At 35.5% G+C, this 23,067-nt stretch overlaps 1 protein-coding gene across 1 annotated transcript in view; it reads left to right on the top strand.

Moving 5' to 3' along the window:
• The window catches only part of NSUN7 (NOP2/Sun RNA methyltransferase family member 7), a 36,259-nt gene that overhangs the window by 2,367 nt on the left and 10,825 nt on the right, over window positions 1-23,067 (top strand). Inside the window, exons 3-10 of the mRNA XM_090268185.1 lie at window positions 5,083-5,141; window positions 5,521-5,651; window positions 7,900-8,052; window positions 8,396-8,579; window positions 9,894-10,104; window positions 18,830-18,973; window positions 20,476-20,577; window positions 22,662-22,779. Coding sequence (XP_090124311.1) covers window positions 5,083-5,141; window positions 5,521-5,651; window positions 7,900-8,052; window positions 8,396-8,579; window positions 9,894-10,104; window positions 18,830-18,973; window positions 20,476-20,577; window positions 22,662-22,779 — 1,102 coding nt within the window. The remainder of the gene's footprint in view (window positions 1-5,082; window positions 5,142-5,520; window positions 5,652-7,899; window positions 8,053-8,395; window positions 8,580-9,893; window positions 10,105-18,829; window positions 18,974-20,475; window positions 20,578-22,661; window positions 22,780-23,067) is intronic.

Raw genomic sequence — 23,067 nt, 5'->3', positions numbered from 1 at the left:
AAATATTCATTTTTGTAAGTTCAAATTCTAAAGTAGGATGGTTTTGGTTGTTTATTTGGTATAAATATATTTTTCTTATAATAATAATATATTGCTTAAATTATTATCTGAATGTTCACATGGAATAAAACCAGAATTCCTAAATGTAGTGGGTTTCCAGGATAGTTAAGAGCCTGATATTTTGCTTTAAAATATTGGAGGCTCTTGTTATTTCACATTTATCTTCTGCATCACCAATACTTTCACACATTATTTTGTAAGCTCATATTTGGTTTTATATGGAGTATAGATTCAGGGAATCACAGTTCAGAAAAGAAAGCTCAGAATTTCTTTCCTAAGGTTTTATAGAAGCAGGAAAGCTAAAAAGGTTAATGTACAAGCTAAATAGAGCTTGGGTAATGGTCCCTTTTCCAGTGAATTTGTGAACAGGTAATTGGATCATATTACCTTTTTTGGTGGAGGGGATAGTACAAGAGAGGAAAAAGATGTCAGAGAAAATCCCTTGATTATACAAATGTTAAGTATATTCTTTTGGTTGGGTTTTATGTTTTCCAGTTTTATTGTTTGTTCCTTTGATGATGCCCTTCTTTTTGTATAAGTTCATCAAAGCAGAGAGTGTATTTATCTGATTAACCTTTTAAGAGTTTAAAGGGCTCTGTGTTTTCTGAAATGAAGACAACCATTACTCATGCTTTACTGAGTAGCCCCAAGGTCACTTTTCTGCTAAAGGCAGTAACGAAGAGTAGTCTATTCCCATTCTGACTTCTGTCAGAGAAGTAGAGTACTGGCAGCTAACTTTTTTCAATGAATCTCTGGATGTTTCAAGGAATACTAAATATTTTAAAAGAAAAAAATCTGACAATATGATAGCTTAAAAAATAATTTTTAAGAAAGAAAGAAAAAAAGGAAGAAGAAAGAAAGGATAGAAGAAAGAAAGAAAGAAAAAGAAAGGAAGAAAGAAAGAAAGAGAAAGAAAGAACTTGAGGAAAGATATGTCCCTGGAATTGTTGATCTTATTGGTATCTTAATTCTTTTTCCAGTCTCCCTAGGTGTATATAGTAGTTGGTGACTTTTCAGTACCAGGAACTGGCTGTGGCATTAACCTGGTCACTTCAGAATCATCTAACCTGTCAGTGAAAAACTCTGTAAATGCATAATGTATGGTTTTAGAATTAGTTGTTGTTAGTTGGGGGTCCCCCAAACCAACCTCAGGGTCAGTGATTTCACCAGAAGGACTCATAGAACTCAGCTAAGCTGTTATACTCATGATTACAGTTTACTAATGTGAAGGGTTAGAGATGAAAATCAGCACCAGAAAAAAGGTGCACAGGGCAGAGCCCAGGAGAGACCTGGTTCAAGCTTCCTATTGTCCCTTCCCAATGGAGTCTCATAGATGGTTTTGAATCTCCTAGAAACAACAGGTGACAATGCAAATGAAGCATTGCCAACCAGGGAAGCTCACCCAAACCTTGCTGTCCCGGGTTTTTATTGGGGGGTCAGACATGTAGACATGGAGTGCCCTGTGGCTGACTTTACTCAGTCTCTTGCTTTACCAAAGGTCAAGCTCATACCATGTTGCCCAAGGACCCAGGTAAAAAAGACACTTTTATCATACAAGATATTGCAAAGGCTTGTAGAGGTTATCTTCCAGGAGCCAGTCAAGGGCCAAACCATTCTTTGGAATGTGCAGGGTTTGGCCACCCAGACCTACTGAGTTAATTCTTCCTTCCTCCCTTCCTTCCTTCCTTCCTTCCTTCCTTCCTTCCTTCCTTCCTTCCTTCCTTCCTTCCTTCCTTCTTCTTTCTTTCTTTTCTTCTTTCTTTCTTTCTCTCTTTCTTCCTTCCTTCCTTTTCTTTCTTTCTTTCTTTCTTTCCTTCTTTCCTTCTTTCTTTCTTTCTCTCTCTTCCTTCCTTCCTTCCTTCCTTCCTTCCTTCCTTCCTTCCTTCCTTCCTTCCTTCCTTCCTTCCTTCCTTCCTTCCTTTTCTTCTTTGTTTATTTTTAGAGAGAGGAAAAAGGAAGAAAGAGAGGGAGAAAAACATTGATGTGCAAGAGAAACATTGAGTGGTAGCCTCTTGCACGCCCCCAACTGGGGACCTGGTCCTTAAACCAGGAATGCGCCCTGAAATGGAAATCAAACCAGTGACCTTTTGGTCTTTAGGCCAGCGCTCAATCCACTGAACCACACCAGCCAGGGCTAATTCTTGATTGTGTGGTGACTCATTAGAAAAATGATCTAGACCAATAACCTCTTAAGCTCTCTGGTTGTCACCTAAGAGGTTAAAGTAATTTGCTCCAATGACAATAATAATACATTATATTTGCATAGCTCTTTGTAATTCACAAAACAATTTATATCATTTGATATACCAGTCCTTTAAGATGAAAAATCTCATTTTGCAGATAAAAAAAATTGAGGGAAGCTCTGGAAAAGATTAAATGATGTACCTAAGAATCAAGCAGGAAGGATAAAAAGAGGAAGTGTTTTATCTGCTTGAAAGGGTGGTAGACTATCAACCCCATACCTAATCCTAGTTTTTTATGTTTCCACATTGTTTTATTTTAACTATATAATTATCTATTTTGTGACGCCAGCTTCTTCTCCCTGTATTTACTTCTCTCAGATATTCTTTCAAAAATCTTAGTGGCTATTCTTTCTAAATTTGCCCCAGACTCCTTCCATACATGTAAAAATCCCATCTATCTATATTTTATAATTGTAGCATTCTTGAAGTGAAGATTCTAGAGGTCCCTCATATGAAGGACACTATGAACACAGTAAAAACAGAGGGAGAACCTAAGGGAGAGTCAAAAGAATAAACATCTTCCATCTTTTTTTTCCAGAATGGGAGGGATGACTAGATGGACTATGTGAGTTTTATGGGGTCCAGTAAATAGCACTCCTCCTTTACACTTGAATTTGGAGCCAGCTGAGAGAGAGAGAAGACAGTTTGTGGATATGGCTTTAGATCTCCAGTCAAGTGGCTTGCAAATATTTTAGTCCTGAGTTTGAGACCTCCCATCTAATCCACGGCACAGCTGAAGAAGTGCAGAGATCCCTCCACCCCAACTCACAAAAGGCACGTGGAAAAGAGCAGCCTGGAATTCATGCAGCCTTCTGCACATAAACTGGGAGAGGGACAGAGGAGATGGGAAGAGGAAGAGAGAAGGAGAGGAGAGGGAGAGAGATATACTCCAGTTCCTTCTTCCAGTTTCACCAATCAAATAAACACAGTTTTTCTTTCATAAGGAGTGGTGATCAAGGGATAGGGAGAGAGTCCAGGAATGTTTCTCTAGGGAAGGCCTTCCACACTGAAAACAGGAGGAATGGGGATTAAGAGTTTTCTTCAATAAAGAGAAGAGGCTTTAATTCGAGGGAGGCAGGGCTAATTGGAGCTAATAGGCTGAAATCAGATAGTCAAGGTTTGCAATCTTCAAGTAAGCCCTGATTACCCAAATTAGGTATTAGCAGTGTGTTTTATTTAGCCAGTCTGGTTGTTCCTAAGGGTAAAATGAGAAAAGGCAGCATAATGTGAAGAAGAGCGTGCACTCTGATGCCATACTGGGTTTGAGTCCCTATCTGTCACTTCCTATATGACTATGAACATCTTACTTAATCGTTCTATGTCTCATTTCCTAATCTATGAAATGGGTCAATGATGGGACGTAGTTCATAGGATTGTTGAGAGAGTTAAATGAATTAATATATGGAAAGCACTTAGAACAATGTGTAGCATAGAAAGCACTATCTAAAATATACAGCTATTATTAATGTGGATATTACTATGTGAGAATGTTATGTAAATTGTACATATACAAAGGTAATACATTCTGCACAATGTTAAAGGCAGCCCAAAGGCAGTATCAGTTTTGACATGAGCCCTAGGGGGTGGAAATGCAATGTTGGCAAAATTGTGTCCTGTCTTCTTTTTGTTCACTCTGCCTCTCCTACTTCTTAGGAGCCCAGCAGCACCTCCAATGCTCAAAGTTATACAGCCTATGCAGGTCTGCTGCCTTAGAAGCTCTTCATTCTTTTGATGACTATATTTTCTGTGACAAAAATTGGGACTCATGCTGAGAAACTATGAAGTAGATAGAAACTAGTTTGCAAGTATTAAGGGTGTGAAACTCTAAACTTCATTGAAATGGGATATGGATAATGATGGCCAAAGGATTTCCTATGAAACTGTGTTCCCAAGTTAGTCACTTCTTTTTCCTTTTCCCATCCCTCAAATGGAAACTGAAAGTCAGTGTGTACTGTGTAAATAGTAGGTTAACCCCACATGTTGAATTTTAAGTTAGCCTAGCTCTCTGTTCAATTTATTAAAGTATTTGTTATAAGATGTATATGTGGTTTAAGTAGTTATAACAAAAGGAACACTGGTACCCTGCAGAGATGTTTAAATATGTTTACTTGATTCCACTTAGTACTTTGCCATCATTTCTCTGCCTGGAATGCTCTCTCTTCGTTGATCTTTACGTTGCTAATTCCTTATAATCTGGGTCTTAGATCTTTTCACATTTCATCAATATCTTTACTAGTGAGTTCCACAAACTATTTAAGCAATAATACCAATCTAACATAAACTCTTAAGAGAACAGAAGAAGAGGGAAATCTTTCCACTCATAAGGCCAGCATAACCCTGATACCAACACAGACAAGGATATTACAAGAAGTTATAGATCATCCCTCATGAACACAAACATAGAAGAAAAATTATAAATCAAATATTAGCAAATTGAATCCAGCAAAACATAAAAAGATAACTATGAATTAGATCTTCTTTAATGTTTTCAAAAGACATAAATTAAAGGTTGGAATTTCTTTATTACTATTTTGACTATTCAGATAATGCACCTCTGACTATGATTCCACATGGAGTCTGGGTCATTAGGGTCCAGATTAATAAAGATTGAAAATATTTCATCATGTTATTGTAATTTAATTCTTTATCAAAAATTGAGATATATTTTAGATATGAAAGTAAATGTATTTTATGACATTGTCTAAAGAGTATTTTGATTCCAAAGTTTTTATTTTCAGCTTTGGTATAATCAATAACAGACATTTTCCTTATCTTGCAGATCAAGATATTTTGGAAACTATATTAATAGATAGTTATATCTTTCCAAGTACGACAATAGTAAGTAAACAACTTTTATATAATTAGCTGGGTCTATGATCGTTATTTAGAAAGTACTAAAAAGGCTTCAGGTTTAAGTCATGACTAGTTTACTAAAGGCTGACACCTCTTCAAAGTATATACTTAACTCTTTTCTACCTCTGATGCTTCTAATACTGACCTGGTCCTTTTATTTTGATGAATATACCAAAAATTGTCTTCTTTGGAAATATTTATCTTTTACTGGACTTTTTTTTTTCTATTTTGAACTCTGTATTCACAATCCGACCAGACTATGTAAAAGTAGTCATATTCCTGCTCTCTTATGAAAAATAATGAAATGGAAAATATTGCTATTAGATATTGTTTATATACTTTTCTTTATGTTTCCCCTTTGTAGCCAAATCACTTGAGCAGTCTAATTATAGTGATGCTGTATGATTTCCAAGATAGAAAATTTCAGGCTCGTCTCCTTTCTGATAATGAAGAGTCCATAGCAGAAGTTCAAGAAGTAGAGAACCTTCTTAACAGGTAATTGAGAAAGTGAAAATGATGCTTTTTACATGAAATCATTATTAGTATTTTCATTGGCAAAATTCTATAAAATATAATGTGTAGATGAGCGTTAAAATTTATAGAGAAAATATAAAAGTTCATAAGTATCCTAAGTTCCTTTAAAAACAGCCTTGAACAGTTTAAATATTCTGATTAAAATCAAGTTGTTTTTGAAAACTTGAACTGTAAGGTCCAACTTGTAAGTATTTGGAAAAATGAAACTAATAGTTTTCGCACATACATAAATTAAACTTCATTTGAAGTAGCTATTATTTATTTACTTAGCTTTGTTTATAGTTCTTTTAAAAAATCTAACATTTCAAATGAGAATTGTAACAGTAGATAAGAATCCACTGCTTTGACAAATTGAAAAAAAATTTTTTTACTTAGGTAAGAATAAACATGTTTTAATTTTGTTTTCTTTTTATCCTAAATATTAGCAGAAACCTACTATGGAGATAATAATAATAAAGGGTAACTAATTAAACTAATAAATGGAAAATGCTTAGATTAGAGCCAGACACATAGTAAATGGTCAATAAATGTTAAGTGCCACTGTTAGGGCTTTTGTTATTATGCTGCCGAACCTTAATAAAAAGCACGTATAGCAATAACAACAATCTTGTAGGAAGATTTTTACCTAGTGAATAATTTGAAACAGTTGGCAGTATGATATCTGATTTTATATTGTTATGGGACATTCAAGCAGTTTCATTTAAATTATTGAAGGCTGAGACCAGAAGACTCAGGTAATGGAATAATATTAATGGCTCACATTTATTGAGCACTTAATATCTATTCATCACTCTAATAAGGAGCTCTTTACATAATTACCTTACGAGCTGGATACTGTTACCAACATTTATTATTACACATGGGAAAACAGAGGCACAGAAAGGTTAATGGAACCTATCTAATGTCATAGAGCTAGAAAGGGGAGTAGCCAGAATTTAAATTTAAGGAAGTCTGACTGACTCCAGAGCCCAAGCTTTAATCATTTATATGCTACCACTCCTTACACAGGATAGTGAGGCTTGGCTGAAGTACTCTGGAAAATTAAGATATGGCATAGTCATATTTCATGTCAGGTGTAGCCCTGAGAAAGTGTGGGATGAAGATTTGAGTTTAGGAATTACATCACTACAATTTAACATATAAAAGAAAGCTCTGGCTATGTATACAGTGGGGATGCTGGTAAAAAGGGATACCTGAGCAATTTTCTGTGATAATTCAAATTGTAGCAGGAGATGGACTTCTGGATCAAGAATGTTGGGAAAGCCCATTTTTGCTTCCATTTCTATCATTGCAGCCTGCCTTGCAGCTGCGGGAGTTTTTTTCAGTAGCCACACAATATTTTATTTATAGAAGTAATATGTCTGGTTATCCTAATAACATTTAGATCCGGTCTTTGTCCTCAATCTGACAGTGTTTGTTTATATAAAATCTTCATAACAGTACATAGGCTTTAAATGACTTTTTGTGTGATTAAGTTATATTAAAATTCACAGTCCAAAATGTTTGTTATCTGGATATTTGGAAAAATACTTCTCCCTGTACTTACACCATATACACAACATATATATTTTTCTAGGTTTCGTGTCTGTAATCTTTATATTTCATGATTAAGTAATTCAGTCATTGCATTTATTATGGTAAATTTGAACTGCGTAGGTGTTTGGAAGGACTGTTTAATCATAAATAGTCTGCACTCAGAAACATTTCACAGTGTATCTAACACAGAACAGTTACTCACCCCCTTTATATTAATTTTTTTTAATGTGCATTAAAGTATTATGTCATTATTTTTCGTATCCCTTGCTGTAGTTCTGTGACATTAGGACATAGCACTACACAACTGTAATTTTATTGTAGCCCTAGAAGACTTAATGTTTGCTAACCCCTCCCTCTCCTACCCACCTGCCTCTGTGCTTGTTCTCGCTCTCTTCTACATTCCTTCGCTGCATCAAATTTGTCTCTCAGCTGGCAATTGACGCGAGTGTCTGAGGGGATGCACAACTATACTGGGGCAGCAAAAACTGAAAAGAGGAAGCAGGATTGTTAGATTTCTGTTTTCAAATATGGCAAAGTTTTATTTTAGACTACAAAAATTTGAAATAGAATTACCAAAGGATTGTTAAAATCTAATTTGTTAATGTTTCTAGTAGAAAATTGATAGTCTTGTTTTCAATGCAGTAATCACCAGGAGTGGGTTTTCTATCTCTAGTTATAAGACAAAATTGGCTGCAGCATTGGCAAGATGTCGAATCAAACATGATGCCCTTTCAATTTACCACATTCTTCCAGAAATAGTTAGGAACCAGGAACTAAGGGCTTCCACTTTGCCACTTTATGCTTGGATAAATACTTGTAAAATCAGGTAAGAATTTTAATCAAATTCTTTATTCATATTTCAAGTTGCTAACCTTTCAAAATAATGTGATAAGAAATATTACCTTTTTAATGGGTTGGGGCACATCTCAGGGAGTAATTGGAGAATCATAGTTTAGTTCACAATCTTATCACAAAATGACCAAAGATAATCACATAAATATGTTAACTTTTCTGTCTCTGTCTTTTAACTTAGTGTTGCCTACAATTATAAGTTCCATTAGATGCAGTATATGCAGTGGTAACTTTTTACTGTAGGAAAAGATGTTAGTGTTAAATACACTTTTAATGTGTTATATTTGTAGTTACAACCTGATGTTGTATATTTACAGCCCTGAAGAAGTTTATTATAGTTTGAAGAAAAAAGGCTACAATAAAGTCAAATCTGTATTGCATAGTGGTAGTAAAGTCTTTGCTGTGGACCAACATTGCTATGATGTCTTAATTTTTCCATCTCATCTTAAAAGTGATCTTCTAAATATAGATCTTTTCAAAGATTATAAACTGATATTCCAGGTAAATTAACATTTATATTCATTGTCATTCTCAATGATCCTACTTACCCAAAGAATCCCTCTACCTAAAACCTAACAAACTGATTATATATATATATTTTTATAGATTATCAGGGAGGTTTATAAGGTCTAATTTTTACCTTGGATAAAACTAATACCTCTACAATCAATGTTCCTATTATACTTTGGCATCTTTGTCCTGTGTGAAGGTGTGAAGAACATAATCTTCCCCAGACTCCATAGATCGGGAGACTAGTGCTGGCAGCTATATTTTTCTCTCCCAGGGGAAGAGTCAAGAGAAGGTACAATGACTATTTTCTTCCTTACATTTCTGCGGAAGATGCTAGTGCCATCCCGCGTTTGAAATGGCAATGTGTAATACTTTCCCATCATCTCTTTAATATAGTCTTACAGTTTTGATTTGTAAGAGGTGTATAATGTCTTATCAGTACAGGAAGAGAATGTGAGATATAAAGAGGCTTCAATAAAATGAAAAATAACAGTTTTTAAAAATTAAGTTAAATCAATTTTTATGTCCTTAGATTCCAACACTTACCTCAGATTCACCTTGGTCTCCTAAGGTTTATCCCTTCACTGCACCCATATTCTTGGGAAGAATCCTCTGACCTTATATTAGAGTGACACCCCATTGAATCCCAGTCTGTCTAGCCCCCTTTATACACTTGTCAACCATCATTTAGTCTCTGTGAACTAGCAGCAATTTAGATCATAATGTAATGGGGAAGAAAGAACGGCAGTAGAAGCTGAACGGGCTTTTGTGAATGGATAGGAATGGGAGCTAAGGCAGGACATCACTAATCTATTAATCACATATTAGGGATTTTGGCATTGCCTTAGCACTACATAAAATTATAACAGTCATAATTGAAGCTACATAAAGGTCATTGTTTTAAATCAATTTATATGGACCCTGGCTGGTGTGGCTCAGTGGATTGAGTGCCGGCCTGTGAACCAAAGGGTCACTGGTGCGATCCCCAGTCAGGGCACATGTCTGTGTTGCAGGCCAGGTCCCCAGTTGGGGATGTAAGAGAGGCAACCACACATTGATGTTTCTCTCCCTCTCTTTTTCCCTTCTTTCCCTTCTCTCTAAAAAATAAAAAAATAAAAATATTATTTTTATATTAAGTTACCTGTTAACTGTATATTTTAACATATAAGGTATTTTAAAATAAAATGGGTTAGGTATTGATTCAAGATTCCTACCAAATACTTCCTTTTACGTAAGGCAAAAAGAAGTCAGTTCATGCTTCTAAAGTTAAACCCTTTGAAATTCTAATCATACCATATCTTGCAGGACAAATCTCGAAGTCTTGCTGTCCATTCTGTAAAGGCTTTATTAAATATGGATGATGATATCTTAATGGTCAATACAGGTTCATGGTACACAGTTGCCCATATGTCAATCTTAACAAATAATAATTCCACAAAAATATTTGTGTGTGGAGTACAATCACAAACTAAGCGTCCTGACGTGAAGAACCTTTTCACAAAAATGGGATGTAAAAGTAAGTATCAGTATTTATTTGTTTGATAATTAATGTTCTACAAGATTTAGAAATATTAAAAATGTTTAGATGTGTTATTTTTAATGTAAAAACTATGTAAACTATTAAGATCCTCACTAATTTATATTATATCAGTCTGTTCTTATTGCTAAATATTGGTTCAACAACTATAGTTTAAATTATTGAACATATTGGCACTTTGGTATATTGTTTACATTTAGCCACTATATAATTTTATGTTCAAACAATAATTAGTTAAAGTGAGTGGTAGAAATGATCATCCTTGAATAAATAAGAACTCAATCATAGGAGTGCTTAAGGGACAAAAACAATATCTAGGGCTAGAAGCTAAATCCTTTTAGGCTTCTTATTTTTAGAATATTATCATTGGATCATGCCGGGACTATAGATAATATTTTAGTATAGGTTCAGTGAGGCTGAAAACTAAAAAAACAAAACAATAACAACAAAACTTTTGACAGATTCACAGGGCTGGGGAAAAAGAAAGAAAAAAAGGAAGAAGAAGAATTAAGGGCTTGACCCAGAAAGATAGACTGGTAAATACCTAGGATTTCATTTGGAGCACAACATAAGTATACCTTGAATAGTGATTAGTTCTAATGAACTGAAGCCCGAATGTCAATCATCCCAATTAGCAGTTGGATTAAAGTGATCTGGGATTGCTAGTGCTCAGGCTTAGCTATTTACCAGAAGCAAAAGTAAATTCTCTCTGGGAGAAAATAACATCATCCTAGGTCTCATATTATCTCCTAATTTTTTTGAAGTGCAATGTCTGCCTCTCAATTAAAAAAAAACAACAACAACCAGACAAACAGGAAGAAAAGATATGGCTGAAATAAAGAGAAAAAACACTATAACAGAAACAAGCCCACATAGTGTCCAAATACTGGAGATATCAGATGTGGACTTTAAAATGACTACAGTTAATATGCTGATAAGACTAAATGCTAAGTGGTAGAATTTCAGCAGAAAACTGGAAACAATAACTTTTAAAAAGAGTCAAAAGAAAATCCTAGAACTGAAAAATACAAAATGTAAAACTAAGAAATTGATGGATTTAATAGATTGGACAGAAGTAAAGAAAGAATAAGTGAACTGGTAAGTCAGATGAAAATACCCAGACTGAAGCACGGGAAGACAAAAGTGAATAATATGGAAGAGATCATAAAACACACATGAGACTCAGTGATCCAGTGATCTCATATATGTTGTGATTGGGGACCCAGAAAGAGACAAGAGGAATTGGGAAGAAACAATATTTGAAATTCAGGCTGGGAATTTTTCAAAATGGATGAAATAAATTAAGCCATAGATTTCAGAAGCCCTGTGAATTCTAGTAAGAATAAATATACAAAAAATATACAGAGCACATCATAGCATAATTGCTGAAAGCCAAAGACAGAGAGCAGTGTTCAAAGCAGCCAGGGAGATGATGCATGCTACTCTGAATGGAATAATGATAAAATTACAAACTAACTTTTCAATAGAAACAACTGAAGCCAGAAGACTATTAGACAATATATACATAGTGCTGAAAGATACTGCCAGGCTAGATTTTTATACTCAGGAGAAAAGTCCTTTAAAATAAAGTGAAATAGAAACATTCTTAGACAAACAAAATCTGACAGTTTGTTACCAACAGACACTACAAAGGATATACTAAAGATTATTGTTTAAATGGAAGGAATATCATCTCATATAGAAAGTTGTAGATGCTAGAAGAAATGAAGAGCAATGGAAAAGACAAGTACATAGGTAAATATAAATAATTATAGTCTAATGTCTTGTGAGATTGTAAACTAATGTTTTGTGGGGTTAAAAATATATATGTTACATGTAATTAAAATAAATTACAACAATGGCACAAAGAAAGAAATGGAATTAATGTGTTCTGTCATCCTTGCTTTGTTCATGAAATGGTACAAGTAGTAAATTACTAAGTCAATGATGTGTGCAATCCATAAGTCCATAATAAAAGAATGTATATCTAATAGCTAAGAGGGAGATGGAAATGGAATAGGGAATTGAAATACCATATAACATATATGGATATATATATATATAGATCATATGCTAAAACCACTCAATGAGGAAGGAACAAAAAATGATTCTGGGACAACTAGATAGCCACTTGCAAAAGAATGAAGTTGGTGTCCTACCTCAAACCATATACAGCCCTGACTGGTGTGGCTCAGTTGGTTGGGCATCATGCCACAAAGCGAAAGGTTCATGGGTTTGATTCTTGGTCAGGGCACATGCCTGGGTTGTAGGCTCGGTCCAGGTTGGAGTGAGTATGAGAGGCACTGATGGCTGTTTCTCTCTCATGTCGATGTTTCTCTCCCTCTCATTCTCCCTCCCTTTCCCTTTCTCTAAAAATAAATAAATCTTACAAAATATATACAAAAATGAACTCAAAATGGGTTAGAGACCAAGATATAAGAGGTAAAAGTATAAGCCTCCTAGAAAAAAACACAGGGGTGTATCTTTGTGATCTTGGATTTAGCGGTGGTTGTCTAGATATAACAACAAAAGCACAGCAACAAAAGAAAAAATAGATAAATTGGACTTTATATAAGTTAAAAACTTTTGCTCTGCAATGATCACTATCAAGAAAGGAAAAAAGACAACCCACAGAATGGGAGTAAATATTTGAAAGTCATTTTTCTGATACGAGGCTAGTATCTTAAATATATTGACAACTCAATAAGAAGACAAATGTCACAAATAATGGGTAAAGGATCTGAATTTAATCTGACTCATCAAGAAAAATCACAAAACAAGTCCTATCCAATTCTGATAAAAATCACTACAGATCCTAGAGAGAGTTAAAACATAAAAAGATATGAGCACAGATTTCCGGCCAAGATGGAGGCATAGACAGACATGCTGCATCTCTCTCCACAACTAGAAGGAATACAACTACCTCAAAACTAGAGACAACCAGAAGTTCCAGAAAATCGAGCTGCATGGAAGTCCAACAAACAAAAATATAAAGAAGAAATACTCATCTAGACAGATAGGAGGGGCAGAGCCAGGGCAGAGAGGATTCGGTGTGGTGGCGGCGGTGGCAGGCTGGCGAAAGTGCAGTCACATGTTTTAAAAATCAGGGAGGGACACCTGGGTAGCGCTCCTAGCACCAAACCAGACCACACAGCTCACGGTTCCAGTGCCAGGGAAAATAAAGCCTCATTGCTTCTAACTGTGCAAAACAGTGGGGGTTGGGGCAGAGGAATAAACTGCCAATCTCTCATCAGAATCCACTTGTTTAAAGGGACCCCATGGTCCTAGAACTTTCACAGACCCACCCACGCTGGGAACGATGGCCAGGGCAACAGCAAGAGGGGCGCCAGTTCCATACAGGATGTGGGAGAAGTGCCTGGAAAAGGGGAGAATGCTGAGCAAGTGGAATTTCCCCTCTCAGACCCCTCCCTCACATATAGCACCACAATGTGGGGAAACAGGTCGCCAATACTGATGAATGCCTAAGGCTCCGTCCATATTAATATGTAACAAGTGCGACAGCTCTACCTAAGACATAGAGGCAAACAAACACAGGAGCCTGTCAAGATGAGGAGACAGAGAAGTATGGCCCAAAAGGGGGAATGGATCTAGATTCCAGTGGGAGAACTAAGTGACAAGGAGATAGCCAACCTAACAGACGTAGAGTTCAAAACACTGGTGATAGAAATGCTCACAGGCTTGACAGATATGCTTAAGTATGGCAAATGCATAAATGAAATGAAGGAAAATCCACACAAAACCAACGATGAAGAGAAGGAAACCGGTGTTCAAATCAATGGTTTGGAACATAAGGAAGAGATAAACAGTCAACCAGTACAGAATGAGGAAACAAAAATTGAAAAAAATGAGGAGAGGCTTAGGAACCCTTGGGAAAACTTTAAACGTGCCAACATCTGAATCATAGGGGTGCCAGAAGGAGAAGAGGAAGAGCAAGAAATTGAAAGTTTATCTGAAAAAGTAATGAAGGAAAACTTCCCAAATTTGGTGAAGGAAATAGACATACAAGTCCAGGAAGCACAGAGAGTCCCAAACAAGCGAGACCCAAAGAGGAGCACACCAAGACACATAATTAAAATGCCAAAGGTGAAAGATAAGCAGAGAATCTTAAAAGCAGCAAGAGAAAAGCAGAGAGTTACCTACAAAGGGGTGCCTATAAGACTATCAGCTGATTTCTCAAAAGAAACATTTCAGGCAAGAAGGGACTGGCAAGCAGTATTCAATGTGATGAAAAGCAAGGACCTACAACCAAGAATACTCTATCCAGCAAAGCTATCATGTAGAATGAAAGGACAGATAAAGTGCTTCCCAGACAAGGTAAAGCTGAAGGAGTTCATCATCACCAAGCCATTATTATATAAAATGTTAAAGGGACTTATTAAAAAAAAGAAGATAAAAACTATGAACACTAAAATGACAACAAACTCACAACCATCAACAACTGAATCTAAAAAATAGAAACAAAATCTGACTGAGCAAACCAGAATAGGAACAGAATCATAGGTATGGGGATCATTTGGAGGGTTATCAGCTGGGAGGGGGAGGGGAAGAAATGGCGATATGGTGCAGGGATTAAGAAGCATAATTGGTTGGTTCAAAATAGACAGGGGGAAGTTAAGAATAATATAGGAAAGGGTGAAGCCAAAGAACTTATATGCAGGACCCATGGACATGAACTAAGGGGGTTGGGATTGCTGGAGGGAAGAGGGGTACTGGGTGGAGGGGAGAAAGGGGAAAAAATTGGGACTACTGTAACAAGAATCAATAAAATATACTTAAAAAACAAAAAACAAAAAAGACATGAGTAATTTAATGCCAAAAACTTGAACATTGAGACAATATGGGTATATTCCTGGAACAACACAACTAACTACTTTTATTAAAATCTAAATACTTTTGTATCAATTGAGATCTTAAAATTAGTGGATAATGATGGCTTTTGAATTCATAATTTAAAATCTCCCCCATTCACAAAGGAAAAAAACCCTGCCGTTCTATAGGAAGGAAATAATACTCTTTTAGAGAATAGAAAAAGAGGGACTATTTCCCAGTTTATTTTTTCAAACTATAGGAGAAAGTTTATTTAGAGGTAGGAGAAGTGAGGAGTAGAAGAAATGGGCTGGGGAAACAAGTTACAGAGGCAAAAGAAGGGGCCCTTGGAGCTCAGTGGAGAGAAGGATAAGGGTAACAGATCTGGGGGGAAGCAGAGGGGGATGGAAAAGGCACGGGCGTGCTCCCGAGAGATCCTGAAAAGACATTAAAGGAGAGAACATTACAGACCAATGTCACTCATGAGCAAGACTGTAAGAAAATAAATTTCAGCAATCTGAAATTGTTAATAGGATATTAGTAAATGTAATTCAGTAAATATGAGAATAATAATACATTATAAATAAGCTGGGCTTATTCTAGGAATGTAAATTTGTTTTAACTCTTAAAAATCAACTTATATAGTCACCACATTAATAGAAGGAGAAAAATCATATCACCTTAATAGATGCAGAAACCTGATACAATCTTAACATTTATTCATTATATATATATATAAAATCATATACTGAAGACTGCAGGGTACTGAGGAAGAGATGGTCTTTTCAGTAAATAGTGCTGGAAATAATGAAACTGATCCTTATGTCACACCATGTACACAAATCCAAAATCTCCTAGAATTTATTAAAGGAGAAACACTTTATAACCTGGGGTTGGTGAAGATTTCTTAAACAAGACACACAAAGCACTAACTATAAAAGAAAAGATTGATAAATTGGACTATAGTAAATTAAAAAGAAAACAACATTGTGTATTAAGAGAATGTAAAGGCAAGTTGTGGCGAGGGAACATATCAACTGATGAGTTTTTAATCCACAGTATATAAGGAATTCTTTAAAAAAAAAAGACAACCCAGTTGGAAAACATGCAAGACTTGACTAGGCATTTCCCAAAAGAAGACATCCGGTTGCCAAAAAAAACTTAGGTAAAAGTACTCCACCTCATTAGTAATGAGGGCAATGCAATTAAAATCACTAAAGTTGAATATATACCCTCTAATACTTAGATGTCAGGAAGTTGAATAAGAGGAATCTAGTCAGGAAGTTGAATAAGGGGGATCTATCTAGCAAAGGATACACTAGAGAAATGGAATAGGAGTCAAGGAAAAAGGAGTTCAGAAGCTGATCAGGTATTTTACCGCGCTGTCTCTCAGCTCCAAACCCGCCGCCCTTTGCTCTGCTTTGTGACACTGGACGTATACTCCATTTCTCCGTTGCCAGCTGGCTCAGTATTAGGCTCTGTTATTAGCAGGTGCTGGGGAGACATTGCAGGACTGGAAGAGGAAGAAGAAAGGACTTTTCTTCTTTCTCTTCCAGTGTTTGTTTATCCCTGTGGTGGCCATGGAGGGGTCTTAGCGGTGTTAGCCTTGCCCTCTTCTCAAATATCTCAATCTCAGCCTTGCAGCTCCCCTTGCCCGCCCACCCCCTCTGACTTAGGAAGTTTTTCGTTCACATTTTTCTCAGCCATGGTAGGTATTGACTACTCTGCAGTTATCACCTCTGTACACATTAGAATTCTCAAGTAGTTGACCACCTTTTTTACCTTGTTTACAAGGGAGAATAGGAACTACTGGGTAACCAAGGAAAGAGGGAAGGAGGTTTCTCCCTTTAGAAGTATTCTGGATAATAAGTGAAAAAGGGTTGATAGAATTAAAATACAGTAGTCCCTCCTTATCCGCAGTGGATACAATGGGTGTCTCAAACCACACACAGTAGCGAACCCTCTATGTAGGATGTTTTTCTTATACATTTATACCTATGATGAAGTTTAACTTATAAACTAGGCACAGTAAGAGATTAACAATAATAACTAATAATAGAATGATTATGACAGTATACTGTAATAAAGTTATGTGAATGTGGTCTCCCTCTTTCTATCAAAATATCTTATTGTACTGTACTCACCCTTGTTGTCATGAGATGTGAGATGATGAGGTAAGGAGGTGACTGACGTAAAATTGTGACACAGCATTACTATTGACCTGGCAATGTCAGCGGAGGATCATCTGATTCTGGTGATCCTGAATTTTCGAGGCAGGATGATGTCAATGGTTGGATGTCAAGAGCAGCTGAAGTGGTTGGTTGGGAAAATGTAATATTTTCAGACCATGGATGAGCACAGGTAACTGAGACCATGGAAAGGAAACCATGGATAAGGGGGGGGACCACCCTACGACTATTTTGTAGCCCCTTTGCTGATACTACAAAGACAACTCAGTGGATAAAAATGACACCACTTGTGAAGTAGTTTTGCTCCCTCCCCGCCCCTCAAGAAAAGAGATAAAGAAAAGAAAAAAGAATCTGAATCTAATTAAGCTTCTAACGATTTGACGACTAATTTATGGGAAGCCCAAAAGACAGGAACATGCAAAACTACACTCTAGGGAAGCAATTAGCAAAATCCAGAGTGTGGAAAACTCTAGTAGTACAAATAACCAAATTTCATTAAGAAATAATGAAAGGGAACCTTTAGATAAAAGTAAATGTAAAATAAGACATCAAACAAACTATGAAACATTTTTGACATGTGTGACTGTCAGAATTTGAGCCATTATTGGATGCGATTATTATGTGATGATAACTAGAAATTATTTAAACATTTTCTGTGGTTATATTTTTAAAGGAGTTCTTTTAGAGATATGTGATAAAACAGTTATAGGTTCAAACTATGGGAGTGGGTGCAGGTGTAGATGAAGCAAGATTGGGCCTGAATGGTGCCCTGTTGCAGCTCCATGCTGAGTACTTGAGAATTTATTATATAGTATGGCTGTCTTTGTATGTGTTTGTACTTTTCCAATAAAAGGTTAAAACAGGAAAAAAACAAAAAGGCCCATTTGATTAAAAATAATTTCAAAAGAGACAGAATAGGAAGAGGAAAACATTGACCAGGCCAGAGGAAGGGGTGGGTACGGCAATTTCAGGAGTGACTCCTCTGCAGGCGAGGGGAGTGTGGGCTGCTGCAGAAGTGGAGGGGGGCCTGAGATAGAGGCACAGACAGGTATAACCTGAAGGTGAGCAGACTCACAAACTAAATTTCTAGGTCCCTAAGGGACCTCCCTTTGTGCCTCATAAGTGCTACTGATACCTACTTTTTCCTGGGAAGATAGAATATAAAAAGGGATTTAAAAAACAGGACAGGGTAATAACCGTGACTGAGAGGCACCGTGTTAATAAGCTTAGCTATTTCATCTCTGTCTTCACCACAGTTAGACGAGGTAGGCATTATTATCCCATTTATGGAAAAAGGAATGAAGGCTTCGGGAGATGAAGTCACGCAGGTAGGAAGTAGTGAAATTGGGGGTCCAATTTGGGTATTTCTACCTCCAAAGCCATTCCCCTCCACTAGAGCATACTGCTTTAAATAGAATCTGAAGTTCGGAATGGAAAATTTAATTATATTTTATGTAGAAGATATTTAAACTTCAAAATTATTCTCTCAAGTAAAGAGAAAGCACTAAGAATTTATGTATTAACTTTGGGAAGTTATCAGAGAAGTATATCCTCTTCTGACTACATTAAAATAACTTTTTGTGGTGATGAGGATTTAAAAATGAACAATGATAAATAGGCATATCTACATATTGCATTAGGACTTTTAATTAATATTTTACATTAATTTTCTGATTTTTTCCTCCTAGATATTGAAATACTCCATGAAACATTTCCTAACATTGAATTGAAGGATAGCAGATTACAGAAAGTTAAAGTGATACTGCTGCTCCCTCGTTGCTCAGGACTGGGGATTAGTAATCCAGTAGAATTTATTTTAAATGAGCATGAAGGTATTTGTTTTCATTTTTAAATTCTAAATTATTGAAATGTATTGATAATAATTTAAAAATAAATTATTTAAAATCATTAAAATGACATATCAGATATATCTGAGTAATGAATAGCTTCCATGTATAAAGTACTATGTATAATGTACTTTATATTTACTACTCATTTAATCGTTAAGTCAATCCTGAAGAAAGTGTACTCTGAGGAAAAAGAGGCAGAGCAAATAAGGAACTGCTAACCTAATGACTATGGTAGAAACAGTAGACATAAATTGAGGGGATGAATCCAAAAGATTATTCTACCAGACTTAGACAGTAGGTGGAAGAGAGCAATCATGAATTCATTTTAAAATACATTTTAACATTGAAAACTATTAGAACCATTGAAGAATATATGAAGTTGGCCATTGCTAACAACTTGAAATTATCTTTAACTGGGATGAAAAAGTTTATTGATATGGTTTTAGAGCATAATAATGTATAAATAAGTCCTTTTAAAGTGATAGATAATTTTAGAAATAGAGATAGAAAAATGTGAAATATAAAGCTAAATTGAAAAGAAATGGAGTTTAATTAACCTTCAGTGATATTATTAGAATGAGGAACAGCCAAATACGTGGTAAAAATAATTGGTTCTTATGGTCCAGGGGAGTTACTGAGAGGAGAATAACACAGAGGTTAGAAATCTGGGTTCTATGGTCAGATTTTGGAGCTATTGTGACCTTAGACAAGTTGTTTCATGTAGGTTTAAACAGTTTTCCCAATGATAAAAGGATTATTGAATAAAATAATCTATATAAAGTAGCATTCAATAGGTCTTTGTTAATAATATCAAGAAATATTTAAAAATTAGTTTTGGAAATTAAAATGTTACTGTAAGAGTTTCTTGATTTATTATGAAGACATACATTTGCTTCTCTTAAATTTTTCTTCCAAAATTTCTTTGGTAACTTAATGTTTAGAATTGTATTCTGCTGTGTTCTTTTATACTCAGATTAGACTGTGGCCCATAATTTTTTACCTAGGAAAATAAGTTTTATCATCTCTTTTCCTCTGTTAGTCACTAGACTGACTGCATTCTCTTTTCTGTACTTAAATGACTTATTTGACTAGTTGAATGACTATCTCATGAGAGCTTGGAGAAAAAAGAAAAACAATTTAAAATCAAATAAAATTACCTTTGTCAATTTCGTTTTTAATATTTAAGTCAGCAAAGAATATATAAGTCAGCATTTTTTAAATTGCTAAAGTGATTTTATTTACTTACTGATATCTATTTTTAATTATATTTCTTTAGGTAATGTTGGTTAATAGGATCATACAGGTTTCAAGTGTGCATTTCTATCATAGCATACATTTTTATAGTACTATCTATTCAGTTTTGATATTTTCCGTGAAAAGTCTCATTAATAGAGAAAATGATCAAAAAGTTAAACAATGTGATAATAGCAATATATGGAAAACACCTAACAGTGATATAATTTAAAGCATTTATTTGCTTTTAGATACAGATTTACTTAAAGACTTCTCTCAAGGAGGCACATCAGAAGATAAACTTAATCTTCTTGCCCAACAGCAATATGAACAGCTAACACATGCAATGAAATGTAAGTTCAGTCTTAAAATATGTTGTAAATCTTAGAAACATTAATACATCATTTCTCTATTAAAATCAGGCAATGAGGTATGAATCATAAGTGAATTTCCCAGAACACTCAGTATTAGCACCTTCAAGTAAGAAAATATTTATTTTTAGCAATTTAAGTCTTTTAAAAAATATAATACTTTACTATCATTTTTAACAGAGTTTAACAAGCAGAATTAACAGTTTCTTAATGCTGAAGTGAAATAATTAGGTACATCCATTTTTGCACAATTTCATCTCATATATTTTTCTTGGGCTTACTTGATGTAATTTTTCTGTTATCACTGTGCCTGCCCCTTACAACTCTTCTACAATCTAAATTTTAATCAAACTCTTATTTCTCTTAGTGCTAAATAGAGAATAGAGAGATGGAAGTCTGTGTAACAAGGCTCATTATTTATATTATTGCTTCAGTCACTGCAGTTAGATTTGAGTACCATTTAGATTCTGAGTATACATGGTCATGGACATCTAAAAATATCTGAGAAATTATATACATTTTAATTAATTCAGTGCATGTTTATCAAATGCTTACTCTAGGCCCAGCATTAGGCTAGCTGTTAGGTAGTGTGAATAAATCCTGACCTTCAAAGGCTCAAAGCTAAGTATAGGTGTCACAGAACAGAATGAGTTCATCCACCTGGCAGAGCCAAACACTAGACCCCGAGAGTGAGGAGAAATATTAGCTACTTTATTGATAAATGGTGCCCTCCAGGTGAACAGGAAGCTAATGCTCAAAAGCCCAAACTCCTTGATGTTGTACAGGTGACAGATAAAGGGCAAAATCTCAAGACACCGTGGGTTCCAGGTCATGGTGGGAGCTGACTGAAGGGTAAAGAATAATTTCTTCAGATCTTGAGGACAGCTCTGAGGTCTTTTTTGGCATCCCTATGTCTTATTTCAGGGGGAAGTAACCAGGGGGTCTTTCTATAGGGCTCAGGAGCTAAAACATAGCTTAGTTCAAGATGTTACCTTTTAGCCTGCCAGAGGTCCAGACTGCGTGACTGTCAGTCAGGTCCGGGCTACTGTCTTCTGCAGCCTCTGAGTTGCTGATTATCCAGGGGAACAGCTAGGTCTCTAAGGGGTATATATGCAGAGAGAAGGATATGATTTCTAGAACTAGGATTTAAAACTAAATTTAATCCAAGTTATAAGGAGCCTCATCTGTTTCCTAGGGTATTGATAATTTAGTACATAAAGATATAGCATACATGAGGTAGATATAAGGCAAAATGTAAAGCACAGAAAAAGTCTGCTCTATTGATGCTACTAACAAACATTAATTTAAACACGATAATTTTGTATATGATCTATGAAGTAAGTTGGTTGGAAGATTGGCAAGTTGGTAAATAAATTTTTCTCTGATTATTTGAAATTATAGTATCATCTCTTGAAACTAGACATCCTCCATACTGGCTTTTTCTTTACAGAATTTATCACCTCTTAACAACACTATATAATTTTCCTATTTATTTGTATCTTATTACATTAGTAAAACAGAAAATAAGTTCCCCGGTGGCAGGGATTTTGTCTGTGTTGCTCAAATGGCTGGAATAGTGCCTACCACATAGTAGGTGCTTGATAAATGTGAATGAATCAATGGCAGGTAGTAGCATTACCTAATTTTAAAGATGTAAAACCTGAGTTAAATCATTTTCCCAGGTGCATACAGCAGTAAGTAACAGAATTGAGATTCATGTCTATGTCTGTGTTTTTAGAGTCCTTTTAACTTGTTATGTGATATGGCTTGTGGAAGAATGACTGGAAGTCATAGCTCATGATAATCTGCAGTCTTTATCTGTTTTGTTTGGAACTAAGTTGGTCACATTGATTCAATTTCCATACTATCCAGTTAAATTCACTTTACTTATTGGCCACAGACTACATAACTAATATATGCTATAGAGAGTAGCCCTGCAAACATTTAGGGGAATCATTCCCTTCATAGCTGTGCAGTATTGTACAAACAGATGTTTGGAAATGCAGCAAATTTGTTTAGAATTGTTAATGGGGTCATTATGTTAATTACATCTTCCTTAAATATAGTTACTAAAGCTCAAGCAGTTGTTTACTGCACATGCTCAGTTTATCCTGAAGAAAATGAAGCTGTTGTTAAGAAAGCACTGGAGTTTCAAGACCTTGGGACTAAAGTACAACCTTATAGGTAAGAAAGGATAGGATTCTTCTAAATAACTCAACCAAATATTTTTCAAACTGAAAACTCATGATTTTCTAAGTTTTATGAAGACATTCCATTTCCTTTTTGTTAGACTTTAATAGGCCCGAATAGCCCATCTTTTTTTAAAAAAATTTATTTCTAGAAGGATGGGAAGGGAGGGAGAAAGAGAGAAACATGGATGTGTGAGAGGTACATCACCTGTTGCCTCTTGCACATCCCCAGTACGGGGATGTGGCCACAACACAGGCACTGGCCCTGACCAGGAGTCAAACT

The sequence above is a fragment of the Furipterus horrens genome, unplaced genomic scaffold, assembly GCF_987537825.1.
Source record: "Furipterus horrens unplaced genomic scaffold, mFurHor1.1.pri manual_scaffold_2, whole genome shotgun sequence".
Classification (NCBI taxonomy): Eukaryota; Metazoa; Chordata; class Mammalia; order Chiroptera; family Furipteridae; genus Furipterus; species Furipterus horrens.
The sequence above is the reverse complement of the archived record's forward strand: the minus strand, read 5'-3'. Positions and strand labels throughout refer to the sequence as shown.